The 24,227-nt window shown below is 35.8% G+C and overlaps 1 protein-coding gene across 8 annotated transcripts in view; it reads right to left on the reverse strand.

Annotated features, from left to right (window-relative positions):
* Positions 1-23,996, reverse strand: part of XRN1 (5'-3' exoribonuclease 1) — a 100,823-nt gene extending 76,827 nt beyond the window's left edge. For all 8 annotated transcript variants that reach the window (XM_057738241.1, XM_057738243.1, XM_057738240.1 and 5 more), the window contains exons 1-11: positions 23,827-23,996; positions 12,801-13,033; positions 8,898-8,995; positions 7,288-7,397; positions 7,087-7,197; positions 5,771-5,853; positions 3,435-3,522; positions 3,183-3,351; positions 2,211-2,278; positions 1,772-1,909; positions 117-183 (exon numbers count right to left, since the gene is read on the reverse strand). In XM_057738241.1, coding sequence (XP_057594224.1) covers positions 117-183; positions 1,772-1,909; positions 2,211-2,278; positions 3,183-3,351; positions 3,435-3,522; positions 5,771-5,853; positions 7,087-7,197; positions 7,288-7,397; positions 8,898-8,995; positions 12,801-13,033; positions 23,827-23,901 — 1,240 coding nt within the window. In that variant the 5' untranslated portion in view covers positions 23,902-23,996. The remainder of the gene's footprint in view (positions 1-116; positions 184-1,771; positions 1,910-2,210; positions 2,279-3,182; positions 3,352-3,434; positions 3,523-5,770; positions 5,854-7,086; positions 7,198-7,287; positions 7,398-8,897; positions 8,996-12,800; positions 13,034-23,826) is intronic.
* Positions 23,997-24,227: the final 231 nt, after the last annotated feature.

Genomic DNA, 24,227 nt, shown 5'->3' on the forward strand with positions numbered 1-24,227 from the left:
TTATAAACTATCATTGAAATCTGTTTCATCCAATATTATTGAATTAGTACTAATAAAAATGTAACAACTATTCTGTCAAAAAATAATATATATTAAAATATATAGTTTGTACTCACCCTTAGAAGTTACCACTTCTTCTCCATTTTTGTCTAAAGCAGCCCAACATACAGAGTTTTCCTGGCCCTATAAAAATTATAAATCGATATAAAATTAAGGCAAGATATACTTCAAGGTGAGAATTTAACAGGGAGATTTTAAAAATGCTAAAGATAACTGAATGATCCTTAAGTGACATACTGCAAAAGTTTATTTTAAAAATAATCCTCAAATGCTGTGTAAATGCTTCTGGTTTTAAATTACTTGTTTCTTGAAGCTATAAATCTTTATTATGTAGAACTTAACATTTAGGCCCCTCAATGATAAGTCATAAGTAATGCTCACTAATATGAGAGAGAAATATATTTAATTATATATGTGTTCCAAGAAAAAAACACTTCAAGAATATTTGATTTACTTAGAGAAAAGTACACAATCAATATCAATACTTTTTTTGTATCTCTGGTTCCCATCATTCCCATGACTCTATCCCCCACTTCTAAATTTTCTTCCATGTAACTCATCTGCTTTTATTAAATTCTTCCATTTCATCACATCCTTCATATCCTTTTTCCTCCCTTGTGCTTTCATCCCTTCTCTCTTCTATTTTCGGATTGCCTATCAACTGCCAGTGACTCTCAGTTCTTCCTACTCCCTTATTCCCAATTTATTTTTCTTCATCCAAACTAGGGCCTCTGCCAATTTCCTGTGTCTGGGCTGTTTCTCCAGTTTCCCTCATTTTACCAGTGTCTCTAACGTTAACTACATACCCCTGGACAACTTGTGAAGCTCAAGGACTGAGCTGAGGTGGGTGGAGCCAGGGATTATTGATATTTAAGTTTGTGAGTACCAGTCCCCAAAAAGTTGCAGAGCCTGTTTTATTAAGATGAAAAAAAAAAAGTAGAATGCAGACTGACTGCTGCTAAGTTCCACTGAGGAAAAGTTAAGCAATTAGAAAGACTGCACTAAAGAATATCAGGATAGTTGCCCTCCTGGAGCAAGATATATTAGACTTGAGCCTAAATAGAACCAGTAGAGCAAAAAGAGTGCAAGAAACTCATCAATTTCACCAGAATCCAAAATTATGGATTGCCTGAAGAAAATTTCAGAAGAGGTTTATTTTCCAAGCTAACACACATTAGACATTCTTTAGGGCTTATTAGAGGTGTTTTACAGGGTACCAGCATATTCTGACTCTAGTCATTTATTAAGTACCTAACAGTTACCAGATATTGTGCTATTAACTACTCTTAGCCTAGCCTATCACTGTATTTTATATATAATTTTATATATAAATTATTTCTAGAGAAAAATCACCGATCGAGTTAATGTCTCATAACATTAAATGCTATAAATATCCACATTTTAAAAGAACTAATTTTCTGGGACCTTGTATTTAGAAATGTTTTCTACACTTATTAATAGAACAAGAACAAAGAAAACACAATGTTCTTCACTGGTAAAAATAAACTGATTTTTAAATATCAGATTTAAATGATAGGATCTAATAGAGAAAAAGAAACCAAAACAATTTTTAAAAGGTCCATAGAGGAAAAGAATAAACGAAACTAAAATGGGGCAACCCCAAGATCATAGGGAAGAAAATGAGAAACAAGGAATATCAGTTTTACCTTTACAGGTAAAAAAATGAAAGGACACCTAAAAAAATGGACACCTTTGATTTTTTCTTTTCCTTGTAGTTCTTGGCTTCTTCTGCTGCGGCACCTGCTGCTTCATTGAGGTACTTGTTACCAACTTTGCTTTCAAACCACTTGAGGTCCACAAAAACTTCACTGAAGTGTTCTCGATCAAACTGTACAGAAATATTTAAATTTATTTTAAAATAACTTAAGTAGGTCTAGAAGAATACAAACCAAACTTTTAACAGTGACTACTTCTAGGGCATAGAAAATTAGAGGATATTAATTTTTTTACATGGGGACTTCATCTACTACTCTGAAAACTAAAAATAAAAAGCAAATAGAGATAAAAATAACTTAGTTGAAATTATTTATACAGAATTACAAAAACTCTTCCTCATGGTATTATGTAATTGGTTACTGACCATTTATAGCTACCCTGGGACAGGAAAACAAAAACTTCTAGTTACTTACATCTGATAGTTTCACAAGGTATTTCTCAAATCGAGGTAAGTTGAGATGCCCACTTTCATTAATATAACCTAAGAGGAACAAAATCTAAATTTGTACTAAAAGCTGACATTATTTGTTCTAAACAATTCTACAAAATTCTTTTTACAAAATTTTGAGATTTGACGTTTTCTTAATCAAGAAAAAACACTCATTGCTGGACCACATAAGTGGCCCTAATTTCTATGAACTTGATGTTACTAATAATATATAATATGTAACAACTGAAGCAAAATATAAAAAATGACAGGTTTACATAATAATAATCCTCCCAAATTTCCAAACAACATTGGGTAACAGTTAATTAAATATGTTCTAGAATCTATCTAGGTCATTCAGTTGATATATTAACTTGAGAAGGAAAAGACTATGTCCTATTACTCTGTTGACTGACTGATTGATTGACTGATTGATCTGCTGTGCCATGTGGCTTGTGGGATCTTACTTCCCCGACTAGGGACTGAACCTGCACCTTTCGCCATGAAAGCGTGGAGTCCTAACCACTGGACCGCCAGGAAATTCCCTGTTGTCGATGTTATTCAGCATCACCACTGTCTGCCAGTTTCCCATTTTAACTTCAAAATATTTCCCTCATATTAAATACTCTGATGCTTATTCATTCATAAAACTAAATTTCGATGCTTAAATATGAAAAGAGCTAAGGGAAACCAACAACCTCTGCTGGCTTTCTTAAGCCATTAAAGGTGGAGATTAGTTAGGTATCAATAAATGAGACTGCTTAACTTGCGTCCTCTTCTTTGCTTGTGAATCACTGAAAACTACAACTTTAGAACCTGGCACCTTAGACTAAAAGAAACTCCAAATTCTTTTCCTATTTTAGTTGTGCATGCAATAATCTAATAAACTGAGTGAAGTTGTAGGGTTAGTTGAGTGCTAAATTCAAGTAGACTCAGATGAATATTAAACTGTTCTTACCCCCAAGTTCTGGCAAGATGGTTATATATGTTCCATAAAGAAGAGGCAGTGCATCATGATTAATATGTAAATGAGGTAGATGAGGGATAAAATCATTGCCAACAAGAAATCCCATCAAAATCCAATCATCTATTATCCTTTCAATATCGTATTTAAATGTGATCTTGTCCTACAGCAACATAAAGAAAAGAGTCAAATCCTATGGACATCTCTGCATATTCATCTTTGGCCCCTGGTTATATTAATACTTACTTTGATTGCTGAAAACTCATAGTCAATATACTCTCTCATTAAAGACAAGTGTAGGAGGTGAAATGTGGTTTCTTCTGGTGCGCACACTCTGTAATTAGTCAGATGATCAACACAGAGTTATATTTTTAAGGTACAAGTTTGAAAATTTAGCTTAAAACTTATCATTAGAAGATAATTAATTCTTGTCATTAAGGCATGTAATTTATATGCAAGCTGCAGAGTAATGTTAAGATAAAAATATAACTGCAACTAAAATAGACAAAGTTCACAATAATTAGTTTACAGTATTCTTTCTGTGGAAGGATTCTCAGAATTAAGAAAGTCTAAATAATATACAACAGATGTAAGAAACCAGTGGGATCTGACCCATTTAAGGCTGGCCACCAGCAGAAAGCATACAGAAAAGTGAGTATATATACTTTTACATCTACTGCAGCATAGTCCAAGGCTTCAATGGTGAGGCACTATCACTTCCTCCTCTTACCTGTCCCTGGCTTGGTATAGGGGTCTACATTTCTGGCTGTTTGCCTATACTCCAAGATTAATAACAGTAGGAACATAAGCTGTTAAGAGCATATAAAAAGCATTTACACACCATGAACAAGTGGGATTTTCTGCATGAATGCAAAGATGATTCAACATAAGAATATAAATCAATGTAATACACCATATAAATAAACAAAGGGAAAAAAGCCCCACATAATCATTTAACAGAAAAAGCATATGTCAAATTTCAACACCCTTTCATGATAAAAATACTCAGCAAAGCAGGAACAGAAGGGAATTTCCTTAATATGGTTAAGGGAATTTATGAAAAATCCACAGCTAATACCATAATCAATGGTGAAAGACTGAAAGCTTTCTTCCCAAAGAAAGGAACGCTTCATCCTAAGATCAGTAACAAGACAAGGGCGTCCATTTTCACTACAGTTATTCAACATTATGCTGGAAGTCCTAGCCAGGGCAATTAGGCAAAAAAAGAAATAAAAAGTATCCAAACTGTAAAAGAACAAGTAAAACTCTGTTTACACATGGCATAATTCTATATGTAGAAAATCCCACAGAATCTACAAAAAAAAAAAAATACTAGAGCTAAAAAATGAATTCAGCATAGGTGCAGGGTACAAGTCAACACAAAAATCAGCTGTGCTGTTTCTACACACCAGCAATAAACAATCCAAAAAGGAAATTAAGAAACAATTCCACTTACAATGCCATCAAAAAGAATAAAACACTCAGAAATAAATTTGACCAAGGAAGCAAAAGAAAAAGCCAGAGGCAAAAAACCGTACTCAAAGATACAGAAAACAGATTGATGATTCACAAAGGTAGGGGATGAGGGGTGGGTGAAATGGGTGAAGGTGGTCAAAGTATAAACTTCCGGTTATACAATAAATAAGTCCTGGGGATGTAATGCACAGCAGGTGACTATATTTAAAAACATTATTTTTAATTAAAGGAAAAAAGGAAGAGAAAAGGAGGCAAAAGACTTGTACATGAAACTACAAAACTTAAAGAAATTAAAGAAGACAAATGAATGGAATGACATTTTATGTTAATAGACTGGAAGACTTGAGGTGAAGATGTGAATCTGTAGACCCCAAAGGGATCTACAGATTCAATGCTATCCCTATCAAAATTCCAACTTTTCTACAAAAAAGCCCCCCAAAAACCCTATCCTAAAAATTATTAATCTTAGGAGACCCCGAATAGCCACAATAATCCTGAAAAGGAAGAACAAAATTGGAGGTCTCACCCTTCCAGATTTCAAAACTTACTACAAAGCTACGGTAATCAAAATACTGTGGTACTGACATAAAGACAGGCATACAGGCCACTGGTATACAATACAGAGACCAGAAACAAGCCCCTGCATATACGGTCAAGTGATTTTTGACCAGGAAGCCAAGATCATTCAATGGAGAAAAGTTCCTTCAACAAACGTTGTTCAGGAAACTGGATATCCACATGTAAAAGAATGAAGTTAAGACCGTTACCTTACACCATACACAAAAATTAAGTCGACATGGATCAAAGACATAAATGGAAGAGTTAATATTTATAAAACCCTTAGAATAAAATGGGAAAAAGCTTTATGACATTGGACTTGGCAATGATTTCTTGGATATTACACTAAAAAAGGCACAGGCAACAAAAAAAATAGATTGGAATTCATCAAAATTAAAAATTTTGTACATCAAATGACACTATTAACAGAGTGCAAAGGCAACCCACGGAATGGGAGAAAATATTTACAGATCATGTACCTGTTAAGGGATTATTATTGCTAATTTAATTTCTGTTCCATTTTCCAATATATATGCGGTATAACTTACCTTTGTGTCTTTTTGCCACCAAACCGAACCTCTTCTCTTAAAAGAGAGAAATGTGCCTCATGACTTGTTAATCCAAGCATAATCTGTTGAAAAATGATTAAGAAATGTTTATATTCTCTCATTTTTTATAGCATCGGGTTCACAAAAGCAATCAAAAAACATTTCTATACAGAGAAGAACAAGCTTATTTAAGGAAAATAAACAATTTACTGGCAAATTAAATATATGAATATCAAAATATGATCCATTTATAAGTTATGAATGGGGTAAATTGTGTGTACTTTTCTAAGAAAAAAAGTTCACCTTAGACTCGCATAACCTTTATAAGCATCCCACTGCATCTCCACTAAAAAAAAATCCCCAAAATATTCTCTTGGTTTTCACACCTTTCCACTTGTCATGGGGGAATGGGCAAGGAATTAGAGGCAACAGCATTTCCATGACAGAAGAATACAGGACTCTTCTGGAGGCTAGGATACCTGTAGCATGTGAAAACTCCGAAAAAAACTAGAAAAGGATATTTTCAGTTAATATTACCACATAGTATTCTCATTCCCAAAGTAAGTCAAATAGTCTAGTGAGACATATCAACCAACTGTAATGTATATTGTTTAATTCAATCCTGATTCAAACAAAATAAAATATTTATGAAGCAATCAGGGAAATGAGAATACTAAATGGTTATTTACATATTAAACAGTGATTTGTTAACTTTTGTTTTATGTGAGATAATGATATTGGGGTTATTATTATTTTTAATATTCTCCATCATGAAATATTTATAGATTAAATAATACAATGTCATATACTTCAAGAATCCAGGGGAGGGGGAGGAAGGAGACAGATGATTAGGGAAAGGAGTTAAAATTACTGAAGCTGGATGAAGGACATGAGGAGGTCCATTGTGCTCTCTCCTCTACTTTTGTTTATATTTGCAAATTTCTGTAATAAAAAGTTAAAACAAAAAAAAGTCTAGCAAACTTGGGTTATGGAGTTATCAGATCAGGTGGTATTAAAAATCATGTATTAAGCATGAGAGTAAAAAGGGCCCTCTACCGTGACCTTAGCAGAGTAATCATAGGACTAGGGTCAGTCAGGTGTGAACACTAACTATAGAGACCTGTTGATCATAAACTATGGTAAAAGAACTCCTTTTCCAAAAGTTTTAGAACTTTGGTAATAGCAGAAGTAGCAATGATTATTATGTCTCCGATATTTGTTTCTACAGCCAAAAATCTTCTTATATTAAGACTAAGTTTCCTAGATATTTAACTACAATGGCATAAGATTATAATAACAATAAACATTATACCTACCAAGTCAGCATCTAAGCCATAAAGACAGTGTCTGGTGTTTGGATCATGATCTGGCTTTGCCTTCTCGGATCTGATAAACTCCATGATTTTATGTTCTCCTTCTCCAGGAGTCTAAATATAATGTTTAAAAAAAATGTGGTAATATGCTACATTTCTCAAGATTATATTAAAAAAACTCTTTAAATAAAAAAAGATAATAACCTCATGGCCTGAGAAGTAGATGGTAACTCCTTGCCATGACTTGTCTGTAGAAATTTTCATATTTACAAAATACTTCAGATGTTCATGTAACCTGGCCATGAATTCAGTCCCTATAAATAAAAGGTTTTTAAAAATTTAATCTGAGAGAGGTATAAAAACAGTGAGTTCCCAGTGACAACATGAAATTGGATCTGGGAGTGTGTCCAGGGAATAGCTAGGTATAAAATGTCCCAAGGAGGTTGAAAGGTCTCTTGCTTATCTTGAGAAGTGAGTAACGTTGTCTCTTTTCTGAGCAAATATTACAACTATTTCCAGTTTCACCAGGCACCCCAAAATGAAGTTAATGTCAGATAGGGAAAGTCAAAGAATGTTACTACTGCCTCAGGACTATGCTTCAAATATTTTCACACAATGGCAGAGTTTCAACTCTCTAACAAACCTCAATCTTTTATTTCCTCTGTTGGATTCCTAAATATTTTTTTTTTAAACACATGTAGCTTCAGTAAGATTGCCAATAGCAACAACTATTATTATTACTACTTTTAACCTGAAAAATTACTATTAATCTGGAAACTGAGTCTACAATGATTATGTTTTAGGAAAAGCCCAGATGGTCAATAGTCAAAGACAATACAGTCAAACTGTATAACAATAAAACTGGTTATTAAATTGAGCAATGTGTCATTAGGGCAGATAATAAAAGAGAAAACTACTATAGTAAAGAATTAATGAGGGACTTCCCTGATGGCACAGTGGTCAAGAATCCGCCTGCCAATGCAGGGGACACGAGTTCGATTCCTGGTCCGGGAAGATACCACATGCCATGCAAAGCAACTAAGCCTGTGTGCCACAACTACTGAAGCCCGTGAGCCTAGAGCCCGTGCTCTAGAGAAGCCACCACAATGAGAAGCCTGCACACTGTAACAAAGAGTAGTCCCCGCTCGCCACAACTAGAGAAAGCCCATCAGCAGCAACGAAGACCCAACGCAGTCAAAAATAAATGAATAATAAAATTTTTAAAATGTCTTAAAAAAAAAAGGAATGAGAAAGCATGATTTTAAGATTTTTTTTCAATGTAAAGGATTAGAATGATGTTAGACAAAACTCTAGGAAGTGCAGATGATACTGCTGCATATAAAATTAAACTTGTAGTACTGATAAATTAAATTATCCTTAAAGTCACAGAAATCTTAAATGCCTCTGAGAAGCAGAAGAGTAAGCACTCTAGACTAGGAAAATGGGTTTCTCATCTTGAATACTACAAGCTAGCTATATGAACTTGGGTGAACCACATTCTCACTGAGTCAGCTTTCATACAAATAAATGGCAGGAGTAGGACTGATCTTATACGTTTCTTCTAAGTCAGGAATTCTGTGCATCTGGGAGAGTCCTGTCCAAAGCTGCTCTTATCAACATCTGTAAATCCCTACAGTGGGTCTTCATAGGGGCATTTATGACCAAGGTGACCAAATCACCTCATGGAGAGACTTAATAACTGGGAAAATATAGCAAATGGAATCCTAAGGACAAAATAAATAGAGGTTAGAAAAGAAAAATAAATGTACATTTACATTTTAAATTGCCCAGAATTTTTCCCTCAGTGAATTTACCTGGTGTAATGCAGTTGGAATCAAATCTGGCCTCTGTAGGAAGAGTTTCTCCTTTTTCTACAGCCTTTTTAATTTTGTCTTCTGCCTCTTTTGCTGACCTTAAATGTTAAGGCGGAAAAAGGTACTCAACTTTCTGGATAAAATAGAGATCTCTACAAAAAGTAAACTCTTATTTAGAAGCTTTTGTAACTAAAATATTAATTCATCAATTTTAAGTTCAAAACATGTAAGTTTTGAAATGACTACAGGCAATAAAGATGAGCCTCAGAATTGTTTGTTTTTATTTATTGAAAGAATTGAGTTTTTCAACTAGGGACTACAGACGCAGAATATTATAACAGTATAAAACTGACACAGAATGTTACAAATACTTATAAAGTAGTTCTTTTCTTATCACAAATATACAGCATATTGGTTCTAGAAATAATGTTAAAAGTATAGCATAAACATTCATTATATACACTACATTTAATAACATCAAAAAAGAAGTACATCATTAAAATGACCTCTAAGAATATTATTTAAAAATAATTATAAAATAGCAATGTATATCTTTGGGTTCCCTCATGAAAACATCTAAAATGAAAGCCTAATAACATTAATGATGTCAGTAACCAAAATGGTCTCATTTTTGAGGCAACAGGATTTACTAAGAGGAACAAGATGTTTAGAGTCTGATAGACATAGGTTTGAATATTGGCATCCCAATTCCAGTCCGGCTTCTCCTGTAATCCACCTGCGGCACACAAATATGCTACATGGCATTCAAGTTAGGGAGTACTGCTTATGTATTTTCTACAGCCTTGTTACTAGCTCTATCTACTGCGCCCTATGGGATTCTATTTCTGTGATAAACAAACTCTTCTTCGCATTTAACCTCTCTCTCTTACCATCTTCTTCAATATAACAAAAACTATGAAGATATCAACTCCTTTGTAATCTCTCCAACGGAAGCCATTCTTTCCTCTTTTCTCCCCTTCCTTCTTTGATTGAAGAAATGATTATTCAATGTTACTATCTGACAAGTTCTTGGGATACAACAAAAAAGAAATGATCTCTCAGAGTTTACACTCTAATGGGGAGACAGAAATTAAACAGCCATAATGTTTAACGTACCTGCAATACAGAGAACGTTTGGAACAGAGACAAGGTAAAACTATTAAAGTAATACAGTAGCAGTAAAGATGAATAAAAGTAAATAGATATGAGTTAGATGTGAGGAATAAGGAAGAGGGAGAAGTCCAATTACTCTTGGACTTTGGAGCTGAGCAGCTATTTACATGATGTTGTCATTCACAGAAACAGGAAACATAGAAATAAGGCAGGTTTGAGGCAAAGATGAGTTCAGTTCTGAATATGTTAAGCCTGAAATGTATCCATGGTATCCAGGAGGAGGCATTTAGCAGACTTTTAGATGTATAGAAGCTCTGGAAAGAGATATCCACTAGAAAGATTAACTTGGGAATCATCAGTACAGATTCAGTAATTAAAGTCATTGGATAAGGTATCTCAGGACGCAGGACAGAACCGTAGGAAACATCAATACTTAAGAAAAAAGCAGAGGAAGAGAATATAACAAGAAGATTAAGAAGGTACAGTCAGAGGGAATTCCCTGGCATACAGCGGTTAGGACTTGGCACTTCCACTACCGGGGACCAGGTTCAATCCCTGGTTAGACAGAGTATAGTTACCTGAAGGTCATGGGCACGAAGTTCAAGAAAGAAATCATGGTCAAACACTGCTAAACACCAGACATAAATGAAGTAATATAAAGACAGAATTATTCTTTAGATTTAACACCTTTAAGGAGTCTATTTGTAACCTTATAAGGAATTTCAATGGCACGGTGTGGATGAAAGACAGATACCAGCATATTTAAAAATGAGTAAGAGAGGCGAAGAGATTCTGATTAAAGATTATGAATGAAGAAAATAGTCACGGTGAAGGAAAAGAAAAAGCTGACTGGGGGATTTGGAGGAAACAGGGAACACTCAATGCCACCACAGTACTGAGTAAATGCCTTGTGATAGTTACAGTTAATTGGCCCTCAACATCCATTCCTTTCTCCTAGTTTGTCTTGTGATACTGGAGAGGTTGGAAAGCTATAAAAAAAAATTAAACTCTCAGACTTCCCTGCAGCTAGGCTTCTGGACATGACTTAGATTTTGTCAGTTTGATGCTTCCATAAAAGGTTTGGAATATGGAAGTGTGGTGAAGTCTGCATGGCAGTTGAGGCACTGGGGTTGTGGGGTGTGTGTGTTTCATTAATCGTAGAAGAGATCTCAATATTCAGCAGCTTTATAGGCACTGAGAAGCAAGGCACAGGGCATTGGTTTTTTCCTAGTACAGATATAGCAGGTGCACAGGGGCCCTGGAACTAACAGATAAAGTTGTGGCTCCTTGATTGCTGAATTGTAACTAAAGCCAACAGTTCAGGTGTTAGCTTCCTAATCTTCGGAGCAGAGGTAAAGGAATAAATTCCTAGAACTACCTGTTCTAGTCAGGGCCTCTGAACTCCTCACATGCTTGAATGTTGTAGTAGGGGTGCCATCGGTGGGTCAGTTCTATGGTGTTGTTCTGGAAGTCATTCTTAAAAGCTAACCTAAATTCACAACCTTTTGGCTTTTACAATGATTTTTTTTTTCTTTAAGAACTTTTATTGACATACATACAATGATTTTTTATAAGCACCCATTTTTCTGTATTATATCCCTTTCTGCTTAGAACAGTTAAACTTCTATTACCTGCAACTGACTGATACAGGAGGCTTATACAATCCTTTCTCAACACTAGATTTTCTAGTCTAGCAGCTCTCCAAAACTAGTTAAACAAATACCAGGGGAATCTGGTAAACACAGTTTCCAGGGCCCAGTTTTTAGAGATTCAGATTAAGTCTTGGGTGGTGCTTGAGAATCTAAATTTTAATAAGAAATGGCCCTTGTTTGAAAGGATTTCACAGTTTCAGTATTTTTAGAATCTTTTCTCTTTTCATATTTAAATTGGTAGAGTTTACCATCCTCTTCCCTTTCTCACTGCTAACCTTCTCCAAAGTACTCTCTCACCTTCCTTGATGATTTCCACATTTGATTCATAGGTGCCCTTTCTACTCCTTTACCTGCCATTGTGATGAAAGGAAAGGATCTATTAGGTTAATGACCTATCAAACTCATTAGACTCAGGATTTCTTTCCTTCACTTCCAACAATCCTCTTAACTTTACTTCTGTCACTCATAACAAGGACACAGCATGTTTGCACTGTTATTTAGAAATATTCCACAGGTCCAGGATTTTAACTTTAAAATCCTCTCTCTGTGTACAACTCCTTTTCAACCTTTTGCTTTTCCTACTATCCAAGTCATACACTGGGCTGATAATATCTCGAATGTCCTAACTTAGCTCTCTTCTCATACTCCATCCATCACCTTCTGACTTCATTAGCCTTTCTACCTAGTGGGGACCCATGATCAAGCAGGGTCAGCATCTAGCCCAGGGTCAAATCAAATGTTAGTGATATTCTCATTAGAACAATCTTGCAGTTCATTCAGCAGTTCCACAGCTCAGGATGAAATACTACAGGAACTTTCTCTACTATCACCATTTCCAAATTATCAAGTTTTGAGAAGGCTGAAAAATTTGTGAGAGAGAACAACAGAGTAACTTTATACAACCCAACATATACCTTGAGAAATGACATGTCATTTGAATTACTAATTTGTTTACTTGATTGATAAAATATGACATTATAAATCTGAGATACTTCCATTTCTGGGAGGGGGGAGGGTGAGGAGATTTAAGAAGATAAGAAACATGGACAGGAAATGCACTGTGTTAAGTCAATTATCTTTAAAACAATATATTTAATTAATCTAAATAGCATTCTAAAATAAGCCATAAATATTTTACCTAAAACGCCTGCCACGCTGCTGATTCATCTTTGCTCTAGGAGCCACACCATCAACGGCCATGAAGAACACCTTCCTAGGTTTAATAATGCGAAATAACACCTCCAAGTAGTGAAAAATATCAGTAAAGATTTTATCATCTGAAATTCTGAAGTGAACATCATCATCATTAGGATGGGAACATTGATGTATAATTCCATTCATATCCAGGTATAAGTTATCAAATTCAGGAATCTAAAAAACAAAGAAAAATGATCAAGACCATTATTATTATCACCCACGGATACCTAGACATTAGATAAAAAGCAGGGTGTAGGGGCTTATTCTTACTGTACAAAAAGTGATTAAATAATCACAGTTGAATAAAGAAAGTAAACAAACAGGAGGAATAAATAAGATGGAGATATATTATGTGCTTACATTATGTACCAAAAGCTTGATCACATTTACTGTCAGAAAATTATCTACTTGGTTAAAACATAACCTGAGAAAACACCAAATAAAGTGCTTGATTTGATACTCAAAATATACGTTTCTTTTCTTCCTACTACTTGACATTAACTTCTCAAAGCCTCAATTTCCTGTATAAATGGGTAACATAATGCCCATTTATATCAAAAGGCTATTTGTACATGGTCGTTAAAAGGTTTTACAAGTGATTTAAAAGCCTTATTGTAACTTGGTTTCACTGAAACAGAATCATTAGTTATATTAATTTAAAAAGCTTAGATTATGCCAAGAAATTTAGGAAACTTTGAAACTAATTTGTTTTTCATAGGTGGAGTAAATAATTTCTAAACTCTGGCTAACAGGCATCTACTTTTATAGAAAGGCCCTCATGGTTCTGACTCTGATCTACGTTTCCTTTATTTAAATGTTTGTGAGCAAGTAAGAGGAATACTGCTGAAACATATACTAACAAGGAACTGAAATGGGGAAAATTTAATATCTAGTGTATTTGAGGGATTTGAGAGTAGTCTGCTTTACATACTAATTGAAGAAAACTACTTTGAATTTTCAAACATAAGAACATAATGGGCTTTCTTGTATAAACCTAATGAAAACTATCTCTGAAACATTATTCAAATTTTACCATACATATAGGTAACAATACATTTTCCTATTATTGAGAAAATAACATGTCTGAGCTTTAGCGGTGGAAAGTTTTGGTCTTTGAATCAATGAACACCATAAAAATATATTTATAAGACACCCATTTACACAGGATTGTACTAAGCATCACATTAAAAAAATTTAAATGCCCCTATTGAGTAATAGGCTCAAATGAAATGACAACTGTGATCATAAGGTTTTAAATGTACATTCAAGATCTACTGTTTGTTTCTAGAAATCTGAAAACCTCAACCAAAATCTCACTGTGATTTTTTTTTTGAGGGGGTAGGGGTACTTTGCAAAATGATTACAAAATTTCTTTAGGAGAATAAACATGTAAAGGAGCATATTAAAGGGAGAGTAATGAAGGAATACCTGCCCTGTATGATATTTTAAATTATAAAATAGTTTAATTGAACCAAATAGTTTAGAAGTAGTCCAAGTGTACTCAGAAATTTAGTATATAAGAGACATTTCAAATCAGTGAAAGAAAGGGATGCGGGACCTAGCTATTTGGAAATAAAACTGTATTCACCTTATAACAAAAATAAATTCAAGAAGGATTAGAAATTCTTCATGTGGGAAATGTAAGTAAACAAATTATATACAAATATTTTGGTAATTTTCAGGTGTGGAAAGTCAGCAATCACAAATCAAACAAATGATGGAGCTGGCTACCTAAAAATGTATTTTTAAAATCTTGTAGGGAAAGAAAAAAGTGCCGTCAACAAGCCCAACTGGAAATGACAAAACGCAGGAAAATGACTGCAAATTAGGACAAAGTCAACATTCCTCATCCACAAACCAACCCTCAAATATCAAGTAAGAAAAAGAGCATATATTAAAAGCATGGAAAATGCAAAGCAATTCAAAAAAGAAGAGACACAAAAGTCTAAATTATATGAAAAAAATGTTCAACATCCCCAAATTTGATACATCATCTTCCCCACCATGTTAACAAAGATTAGAAAGATGGATGTTACTCAGTATTGGTAAGGATTTGGAGAAACATATTTCATGTTATTAAAAGCAAGAGCTGGCATTTATTAAGCACTTATCAGGTACCAAACATTGGGCTAAACACTTACATTCAGTCTCTCAATTATGGTAACAATCTTAAAAAAGAGAGATTTAGACTCCTCATTTTACATTAGAGGAAAATCACAGAGCTAGAAAAGAGAGAGGTGGCATTTACACCCAATAGTATGGGATGAGAATATAAACTGGTGTAACTAATCTGAAAATATATATCAAAATTTGAGGTGTGACATCTTTGACCCAGGATTTCTACTATTGGAAATTTATCCTAACAAATAATCAGAAATGTGCACAAAGATATAAGTACAAGATTATTCATGGCAGTATTATTCAGAAAAGATAAAAAAAAATTACATTATGTAACAATCTAAACGGGAAAAGAATTTGAAAAAAAAATAGATACATGTATCAATATATGTATAACTGAATCACTTTGCTGTACACCTGAAACTAACACAACACTGTTTAACCAACTATACTCCAATATAAAATGAAAGATTAAAAAAAAAAAAGAAAAGATAAAAAAGTGAAAACAAAACCCCATAATAAAGAAAATTCATGATGGTACATCCACACAATGGAGTACTACAAAGCAATTACAAATTATGATATAGATTCATATTTGGCATGGGATAATGTACACAATACATAGGGTCAAGTGACAAAAGTAGGTTATAAAACAGCAGGTAAATTATTATCCCACTTATTGAAAATATTTATCTACATGTGTATCTGCATAGAAAAGTTAGGAGTATTTAGAAAGAAGATGTTACTGGTGGTTAATCCTGCATGATGGAATTTCAGTTGCTTTTTTCTTTCCTCTAGACTACATAACAGCTTTTACATCTTTCTGTACAATATGAACTTTTACATAATGAGCATATTTTACCTTTATAATCTGAAAAAAACTATAATTTTCATTCTGGAAAAGAAATTAAAAAAATTCTCTTAGGTTTCAGATCTTCCAGTAAGAAAGATACAGAATAATTAAGTAATCATCAGCCAATGCAGTGAAGAAAATGAGAACATGCAGAAGAATCTTGTTCTTTCACAAAGAGATAATACTGAGTTATTAACCTGCAAGTTAGAAAGTATCTTATACTTTCCCCTCTCCGTCCACTCTATATCTAATTAGTCACTGAGATTTATTTGGTTTTGTTTTAAATTTAACATCCAAAATGTTTCTAGAATATCACCCTTCTAGCCATTCACATTATCTTAGGCAACCTCATCTTTTTCTCCATCCCCAGATTTCCCACCTTAGTTCAAACCCTCAGTTTTCCATCGGTACTGCTTGCTTCTAGTTTTCTCACCACAGCTTAGCCATTTTTCTAAAACAATCTGATCATGTTGCTGCTTTATTTAAACCCATACTACAAATTCTTAATGTCAAAAAATGTCCTGTATGATCTGGTTGTTATCTTTCCCACCAATGCCATATTCCTTCCTGTTTCCACATACATCCTACAAACTAAACACAGTAAATTACTTAAGAGAGACCTAAAAGTGCTGGGCTGTTTTAAACCTCTGTGATTTTACAGATGGTGTTCCTACTTCCTGAAATGCTTTTGTTTCCTTTTGTTTCTCCCTGCTCTGATCTTCTGGATTTTGCTTCAGCTTTTAAATTGCAGCTCAAGTATATTTATCTGGAAGCTCAAGAGGAAATGATGCTCCTTTCTTTATATCATTTTAGATGTGCTATATAATTTTGTTGAATGCTTAAGTGTAATGTCTGTTCTTCCTGCTAAACTGAGTTCCTCAAAGTAAAGTCTCCAATTTCACCATGTTTAGAATTCTTGGCACACTACCTGACACAAAGTAGCAAATCAAAAATATTTAATAATTAACAAACAAATGAAACTCTCCCTTTATTGAACCTGATAGCACATACACAGTCTCTACCACTCACTTGGCATGTGCATTCATACTGCTTTGAATTGTGGTTAAGCATTAACATCTTGGTATTTAATTTTCTCAAAACACTACTTTCTTTTTATTAGTATAACTTTGTATCCTACCTATTGTTGTTGCAAAATGCTTTTTACATAAAAACAGTATATATTTGACTGAGTGTTTAAAAGAGCTGTTAACAATTCTTCTTCTCCAGTTCTTTAACATTATTTATCTTAATCCCAAGGTTTTGTTGCTTCATTTCATTTTTTAAATGTGCCATCTTTTAAAACATAATAATATATTATACTATTTTAATAAACTATTTTAACATGTTTCAATATACTATGTTTTATAGATTATATAATATGCTACAGTTAATATAAATTCATTCAAAAAATAAATATTTACTGAAAATCTATTTTGTGCCACACATTGCACTAGGGGCTGGGAAATAAGTATAGTAATTCGGTGACTACAATAAAGGATAAAGCAGATAAACTCCCTACACAAGAACGAATACTTTAAAATGAAAATGACAGCCTGTGTTTCCTATAATTTGAAAAGTTAGGTTTCCACAGTCAAAAAACAATTTTTACCAAAATGCATAGAAGACTGATTTTTAAAGTGCAGGCTCTAGCAGAACAATGTGAATGACCTTAACACTACTGAACACTTAAAAATGGTTAAGAGGGCAAATTTTATGTTATGTACATTTCTGGCATTAAATTTTCCATGGCAGGGGGTGGGGGGCGTACGGGGATGATGAGGAAATAAAGCAAGTCTAAAGAGCCACCTAGAGGAGGCGCAACGATGAAAGAAAAGTTAAGAAACACAGCACTAGAGCAATTCTGCTTGGTTTCAAATTCAGCTCCAACACTTGCTTTATTAGCTATGTAGTAAAGTACTTTAGGTGAGTAATTCAATCTTTTTGTGACTCAGGTTTTCTCAGCTACAAAATAGAGATAATAATACTAGGACTGCTATGACTAAGTGAATGCACGTAAAGCACTTAAAACAGTGTATAGTATATGGCAAGTGCTTCACAAATCTCAGCTATTAAAACAGCACTGTATTGGATTATAATCATGAAGAGAACTGTATATTCCCTAAGAGTTTATAATCTTACTTGTGTGACCTTTGTTTTGTAAAAGTTAAGGTTTCATCAAATATATGTTCCCCATTAGAACTTACTCTCTACTTTTTCTTGTTTACATTACTTCTTCATTAAATCAGCAAACATGAACAGAACAACTACTATGTGCCAGACGCTGTACAAGAAATAAACACATAAGAAATAGACAGTTTCTGCCTCTAGGTGTAATAAAGTGAGGGAAGACAGGCCAGAAAATCAACAGCAGCAATACAATGCAACTTCCTGTGTAAAGAAAGGACTGGTAGGGTAAGTATGAGTGAGTTAAAGGCTTCCTCGTGTAGTCGACTGGAAAGAAGATGGGGTGGGCCAGCTGGAGATGAAAGGGTCTTTCAGGCAAGAAGCAAAGGAAAAAAGGCAGGGCAGCATGAAAAGCATTTGTCTGGGAAACGATTAGGTTAGGAGAACCATATCTTAGGGAAGTGTCGGAAAGTGGTAGGTGACAATGGAAAGATACTAAGTTTCACACCACCAACAAGCTTAGCAATTTGTGGTTAGAATAAGTGTTACTGGTCAGTGGTTTTTAATTCTTTTTCCCCATCTACCTCCAGTAACCTAGGACATTGAGTAAGCATATAGTAGATATGCAACTTACTCTTGGATTTTCTGTATTAGTTTGTGTGTATGTGTGTGGTTTTTTGTTTTGTTTTGTTTGTATTTTATAATTTTTCTGTGATTTCCACATTCTGGTCTAGTTCATTGTCCTCAACTTTAAGGAAAGTGCCTTTTTAAAAAAACAGACACCATTTTGCTTGTTTTGCTTGGTGTCTTTCCTCCTCCCTCTCTCTTCCTTCCTTTCTTTCTCCCTCTCTATTTACTCACTTACTTAACTCCTTCCTCACTCTCAGGCCTTCACTGAACAAGAAATATGCTAACAGTAATATAAGACTGAAGAAAATATTGTATATCTATGTATTCCTTGATACTATGGTACATAAGTTTTATATTCAGTACAGAGTCATGAAATAACTATAATTTTATACAGCCATAATATACTTCTACCAAACTACTTACCACTTGAACTAGGCACTGAAGATAGTTCTTGGTGTGTACACATTCAAACATCAATATGTCTTGTATACACTACCCATGTCAAGAATTCTCTAAAATATTTGGAATAGAGTTAAGCTCTACTATTTATCTCACTTTCTTTTTTCTACTATTAGCAACCGCTGGTGCTTAACGCCTAATTTCTGTTAATTCATTTGAGGTTGCAAAATGGTGATATTCTATCCTTTTTTTTTATTAAATGGAATACTTTTATAAAGGGATCATTCTGCCTCATGGTTACCCATTTGTACAGGAAAGGTTTTCAAAACTGGGAACTGTCTATTACCTTTGGAAGGGGACCGTTTTTTAGAGTACCAATGTAAACTCAAGGATTTAAGCACATTTGATGGGTTTTAATCCACTGGATTATTATCATTATTGAAGATCAAATTGTCCCATTTGGGGCCATCCCAAGCCTCTTCCAGTTGTCTCTTCAATACTTTGACATGTTCCTAGTAGTCTTTAGGTAGCTGCCCTCCTATATGATATGACAAAAGTTTTCAGGCTCATCTAGAATACTTCCTGACTCTGACCTAGAATCAGTCATTTCTCCATGAAACCCTAATTTCTTTTGATGAATAATGGTATTTCGAAACCATAATTTAGGCACTAAGAATGCAACTGCTACTGGATTGGTCATTGTTTCTAGGCCTTTTCTGTGAACAGAGACAGAGCTAGGAAATTTATGCGTGTGTGTGTGTGTGTGTGTGTGTGGTTTCATAAGTTTATATCGATACTTTCCATTCAAATTCTAGATTATAGAGCTTTTATTTAACATTTTCTATTTTCTCTATTACATTCATAACACAGCCATTTATTTATTTATTTATTTATTATTTTGGGGGGGGTACACCAAGTTCAATCATCTGTTTTTATACACATATCCCCGTATTCCCTCCTTCCCTCGACTCCCCGCCCACCCTCCCTCGACTCCCCCCAACACAGCCTTTTTTACACATCAAGAATCTTGGTTACAAGAGATGACAGAATTAAAATACCCTATAATTAGGCACTTATATCACACACATGAGTTTCAGAAAAACAATACTGATATTACCACCAATATGATTAATGGTGATATAATTATCTTTGCATAACTTTTCCCATTCTCCCTTACTCCCATTTATTTTATAGTTGTGCTATCTAAACACTGTCAGAGCACACAGCCATCACACACTAAATTTTCTCCCTCTTCACTCTTACTTTGTTTTTGTTCTACAGGAAATTATATTTAATGTTCACTACTGATCTTTATGTTGATACTTCCCTAGTCCTTTTGATTGTCTGAAGCTCTCTAGCAGATTCCTCGAGGAAATGCTCAAAGGAACAATAGTCCCTGACTTCTCCTACACTGATAGCATTTGATCAGCATATCGTTTATACTTAAAAGTCAGTTGAGTATCTTTATGTTACTCCATTTTCTTCTGGCATAAAGCATCACTGTTAAAAACTGTGATGGGAACCTAATTTTCTTTCCCTTACAAGTCACATGTTCCTCTCTTACAGGTGATGAAAACTTTTTTCTCTTTTTCTTTAAAGTCCATGAATTTTACTAGAACATGCCTTGATGTTGATCATCTGAGTCAATATTCTGGGTACATGGTATATTCTTTCAACACAGTTTCCTTTTTTTTTTTTTAAATTTCACGAAAGGGACTTCCTCGGTGGCACAGTGGGTAAGAATCCGCCTGCCAATGCAGGGGACACAGGTTCAAGCCCTGCCCCAGGAAGATACCACATGCTGTGGAGCAACTAAGCCTGTGCGCCACAACTATTGAGCCTGTGCTCTAGAGCCCATGAGCCACAACTACTGAGCCCATGTGCCGCAACTACTGAAGCCCACGTGCCTAGAGCCCGTGCTCTGCAACAGGAGAGGCCACTGCAATGAGAAGCCTGCGCACCACAAGGAAGAGTAGTCCCCGCTCGCCGCAACTAGAGAAAGCCCGTGTGCAGCAACGAAGACCCAACACAGCCAATAAAATAAATAAATAAATAAATTTATTAAAAAAAAATTTCAGGACAGTTTTCTTTAATTATAGTTTTAGTGTTTTTCGTTATATTGCTTTGATTTCCTTTTTCAAGAATCCCTATTTGTCTTCTTTCCCCTTCTCATTACTTTCTCTTGAACTTTTTTCATCTTTTAAAATTTTCTCATATTTCCATCTTCTATTTTTTTCTTATAGCATCATTTGCTTTTGCTTTGCTAATACTTTAGGCTTCACTTCTGACATTAGTTTGTCATTTATGTCGTATTTTCTCTAGGTTCTGTCACCTTATTCCTGAGTTTTTGCTACTGATATATGTTGTTCTTTCATGTCTTATACCACTTCCTTAGTGCTTGTTTGCTCATTCTGAAATAGTAGGTTATAGTTTTGGTCTGTTTTGTGTGCATGTTTTTACTGCAAGCTTTTACTGTCTGTATGAATATTACTTTGTTCTTCTTTTCCCTCATAATAACTCTGTATACTATTGTTCATTTTTTGTAAATTTAATTTTCCTGAACTTTTGGAATGAGGAGAGGTTCAGGAAAGCTTTAACTTTACAAAGCTGCCTCTTCTGCTATTTTGGGGTAGTGTTAAAAAATATGGTGGTTTGCTTGGTTTGTTATCTAAGATTTCTTGACTATGTAACCCTCTCCCACTTTTACCTTGACCTTCTCTTATCTCTCCTGTCCTTTTCCTGATAAAATTTTATTTCACTCCCAGCAGTTTCTCCTTAGGGTGGGCTCGGCCTTAGAATGGTGCTTAGGCAAGTCAGTTTTGAGGGTTCACAGGAGTTAGACTGCTCCTGCCGTCTTAAAATCCTAGTTACAACTACTGCTGTTTAACAGGCTGTAGAGTCCTAGTGCATTTTCTGGAGTTCTGTTCTCAGGTTCATCAGATGATGCCATTTCTTCCTTCTTCGTCTTGCAGAGATGCCAATACCAACTGGGTCTAGAGACTATTGGTAGTTTGTTCCCACCTACTGGTATCTTGGGGTTCATGGGGATACCCTGTCACATGGTTTTATTGTAACTGTACTATGGATTTTAAATTTACACTATCTAGTTTCTCTTTCTTTTTTTAAATGAGGATTCAGAGAAACCAAAAACTATGCTGTGTTACCACTGCCACCATCTTCCCAGAACCCACCCCTCCATCCAACCCCTTCCCCCAAGGACTAGCTTTTGAACCACTGTGACTTAGGTACTACCATCTTTTAAGTACTGCTAGACAGAATAGCTGGTGATTGCTTTTTGAAAGACATCATTTTAATGAACCAAGTTTTAAACCTATCATTAGTGTTCATGTCATAAAATTGCCTTAAACCCATTATTTTTGTTCAGTAACAAAATTCCTCAAGATGGAGAAAATCCAAGATCCTTACACCAAACCAAATTCTGTGCCAAAGAGTACAGAGTAAAAATATTACTGAACAGATTGAGTATTATCAAGTTAGTCTGAATATTTCAATTTAGAGATAAAGTGACTGATGCATGGCAGGTACTCAAATGTTTGTGGAGTGAAGGATCCAGGAAAAGCCTAAGTCAGCTGTCACCATTTTTATCCTCGTCTCTGGAAAGAAACGTTTCCTTAAATCTAACTCAACCCGTGTTTCAAATAAAAACAAACCACCATTCTGGAATTTTGGGTAAGCTTTTCCTCATATACCAAATCTGACTGGAATCCAACAACAAACAGTCCTTTCCAAGGTTAACTCTACCTTCATATTCACAGTACTTTTTAAAAATAATAAACCGTAATTTAATAGATAGCATGATGGTGTTCACTGGATTATTTCTCCCCATATTCATATAATGCTAACCCATCACAAGTAACTCAATTTAGCTATACAAATTTTAAAATGATTTTTTCTGTAAAATATAAAATGGACAAAAGGTCTACCAAAACCGTCAAATGTGACAAACACTAGACCCCAAACCTAGTTTACCTAACAGATGACTGCTTACTATTTCTCGCCGCAGTTCCAATACCTAAACTACATTTTTGAAGCCTACACATAAACGTTGCCCTGGGGTCATTTTATACCGAATATTACCGTTACCAGAATCAGTGCTCTAACAATTTTGTTGCTCTCTCCGTTCCTCCCACATCTCCTTCCTCCCTCTCTCCCCCTTCCCTCTTTCACACACATACACACGAGCAAGGAAGCTTCCAAATAACTGCCCCGGCCCCGTCCAAATGCATTTTCATTTCTTTTGGAACGGGGGACTGGTACGGACCTTGGGGTAACAGAGAGTAACGAGAGGTATCCTAAATATGAACCGTCAGCCACGTCAGAAAGTCTAGGCGTTGGGGGTGGGGCGGGATGCAGCTCCAGATACGGGAAAGTAAACATGGGGATTCAACGGCGGAGGCCGGTGTTATTGTTTGTACTTGGGTCTGTTGCTCTGGGTGGGGACTGGGGGAAGGTCCTAGGAGGGCATCCACTCCACCTCCAGAAAGAAAAAAGCAACGTGCGAGTCCCTGCGGAGGAAAGGGAAGCCCTCGCGAAAGCGTTCCTGCGCGGGACTTGATTTCGGAGTCGCGGCAGGCCCTGCCCGGGGAGGAGCTGTCAGCACCGCCGCATCCCCGCGGCTCTGCCCACAGGACAGCGGCCTGCGTCTTCGCCCCCACTCAGCTCGCCAGGCTGTTCTCAAACGTCCTGCTGCCCTCCCTTCGCCACTCAGCCAGCTGGCGACGAGCAGAAGCAGGCGGCTGAGAGCCCCGGTCCCAGAGGGGAGAGAGGGCCGCCGAGCCCTGCGTCCTCCGCCTTCTGAGCGGCTGCCCCCTTGCTCACCCACCTGATGCTCCTTCACCACTTCGCTGAGGCAGGGATACCGCTCCGAGATCCATCGGTAAAACTTGGGGACTCCCATTTCCACCGTCAGTACTAACTCCAGTCAGGGCCAAACCGAAACCAAACACCCCGCCGGGGCCTACGCCGCCGCCTCCGGCCGTCGCTCCTCCGATGACACCACGCCGACCATAGAGAGCGGCCGCCGGGCCTAGAGCGGCCGGCTTCGAGGCCGCATCCCGGGGCGGGGCTCTAGTCCCGAGCCGGGCTTCCTGGTGGTCACGTTTAAGAGCGGCGAGGTGTTTTAGAACCGGTGTGTGAAATCCAGTTCATAGGGCTGTGCACTGTTAAGTGGATTTGGAGGTGGTGTGAAAACCTCACGAGACGACTGCAAGAGTCCTGGCTGCT

The sequence above is a fragment of the Hippopotamus amphibius genome, chromosome 6 (genome assembly GCF_030028045.1).
Source record: "Hippopotamus amphibius kiboko isolate mHipAmp2 chromosome 6, mHipAmp2.hap2, whole genome shotgun sequence".
NCBI lineage: Eukaryota > Metazoa > Chordata > Mammalia > Artiodactyla > Hippopotamidae > Hippopotamus > Hippopotamus amphibius.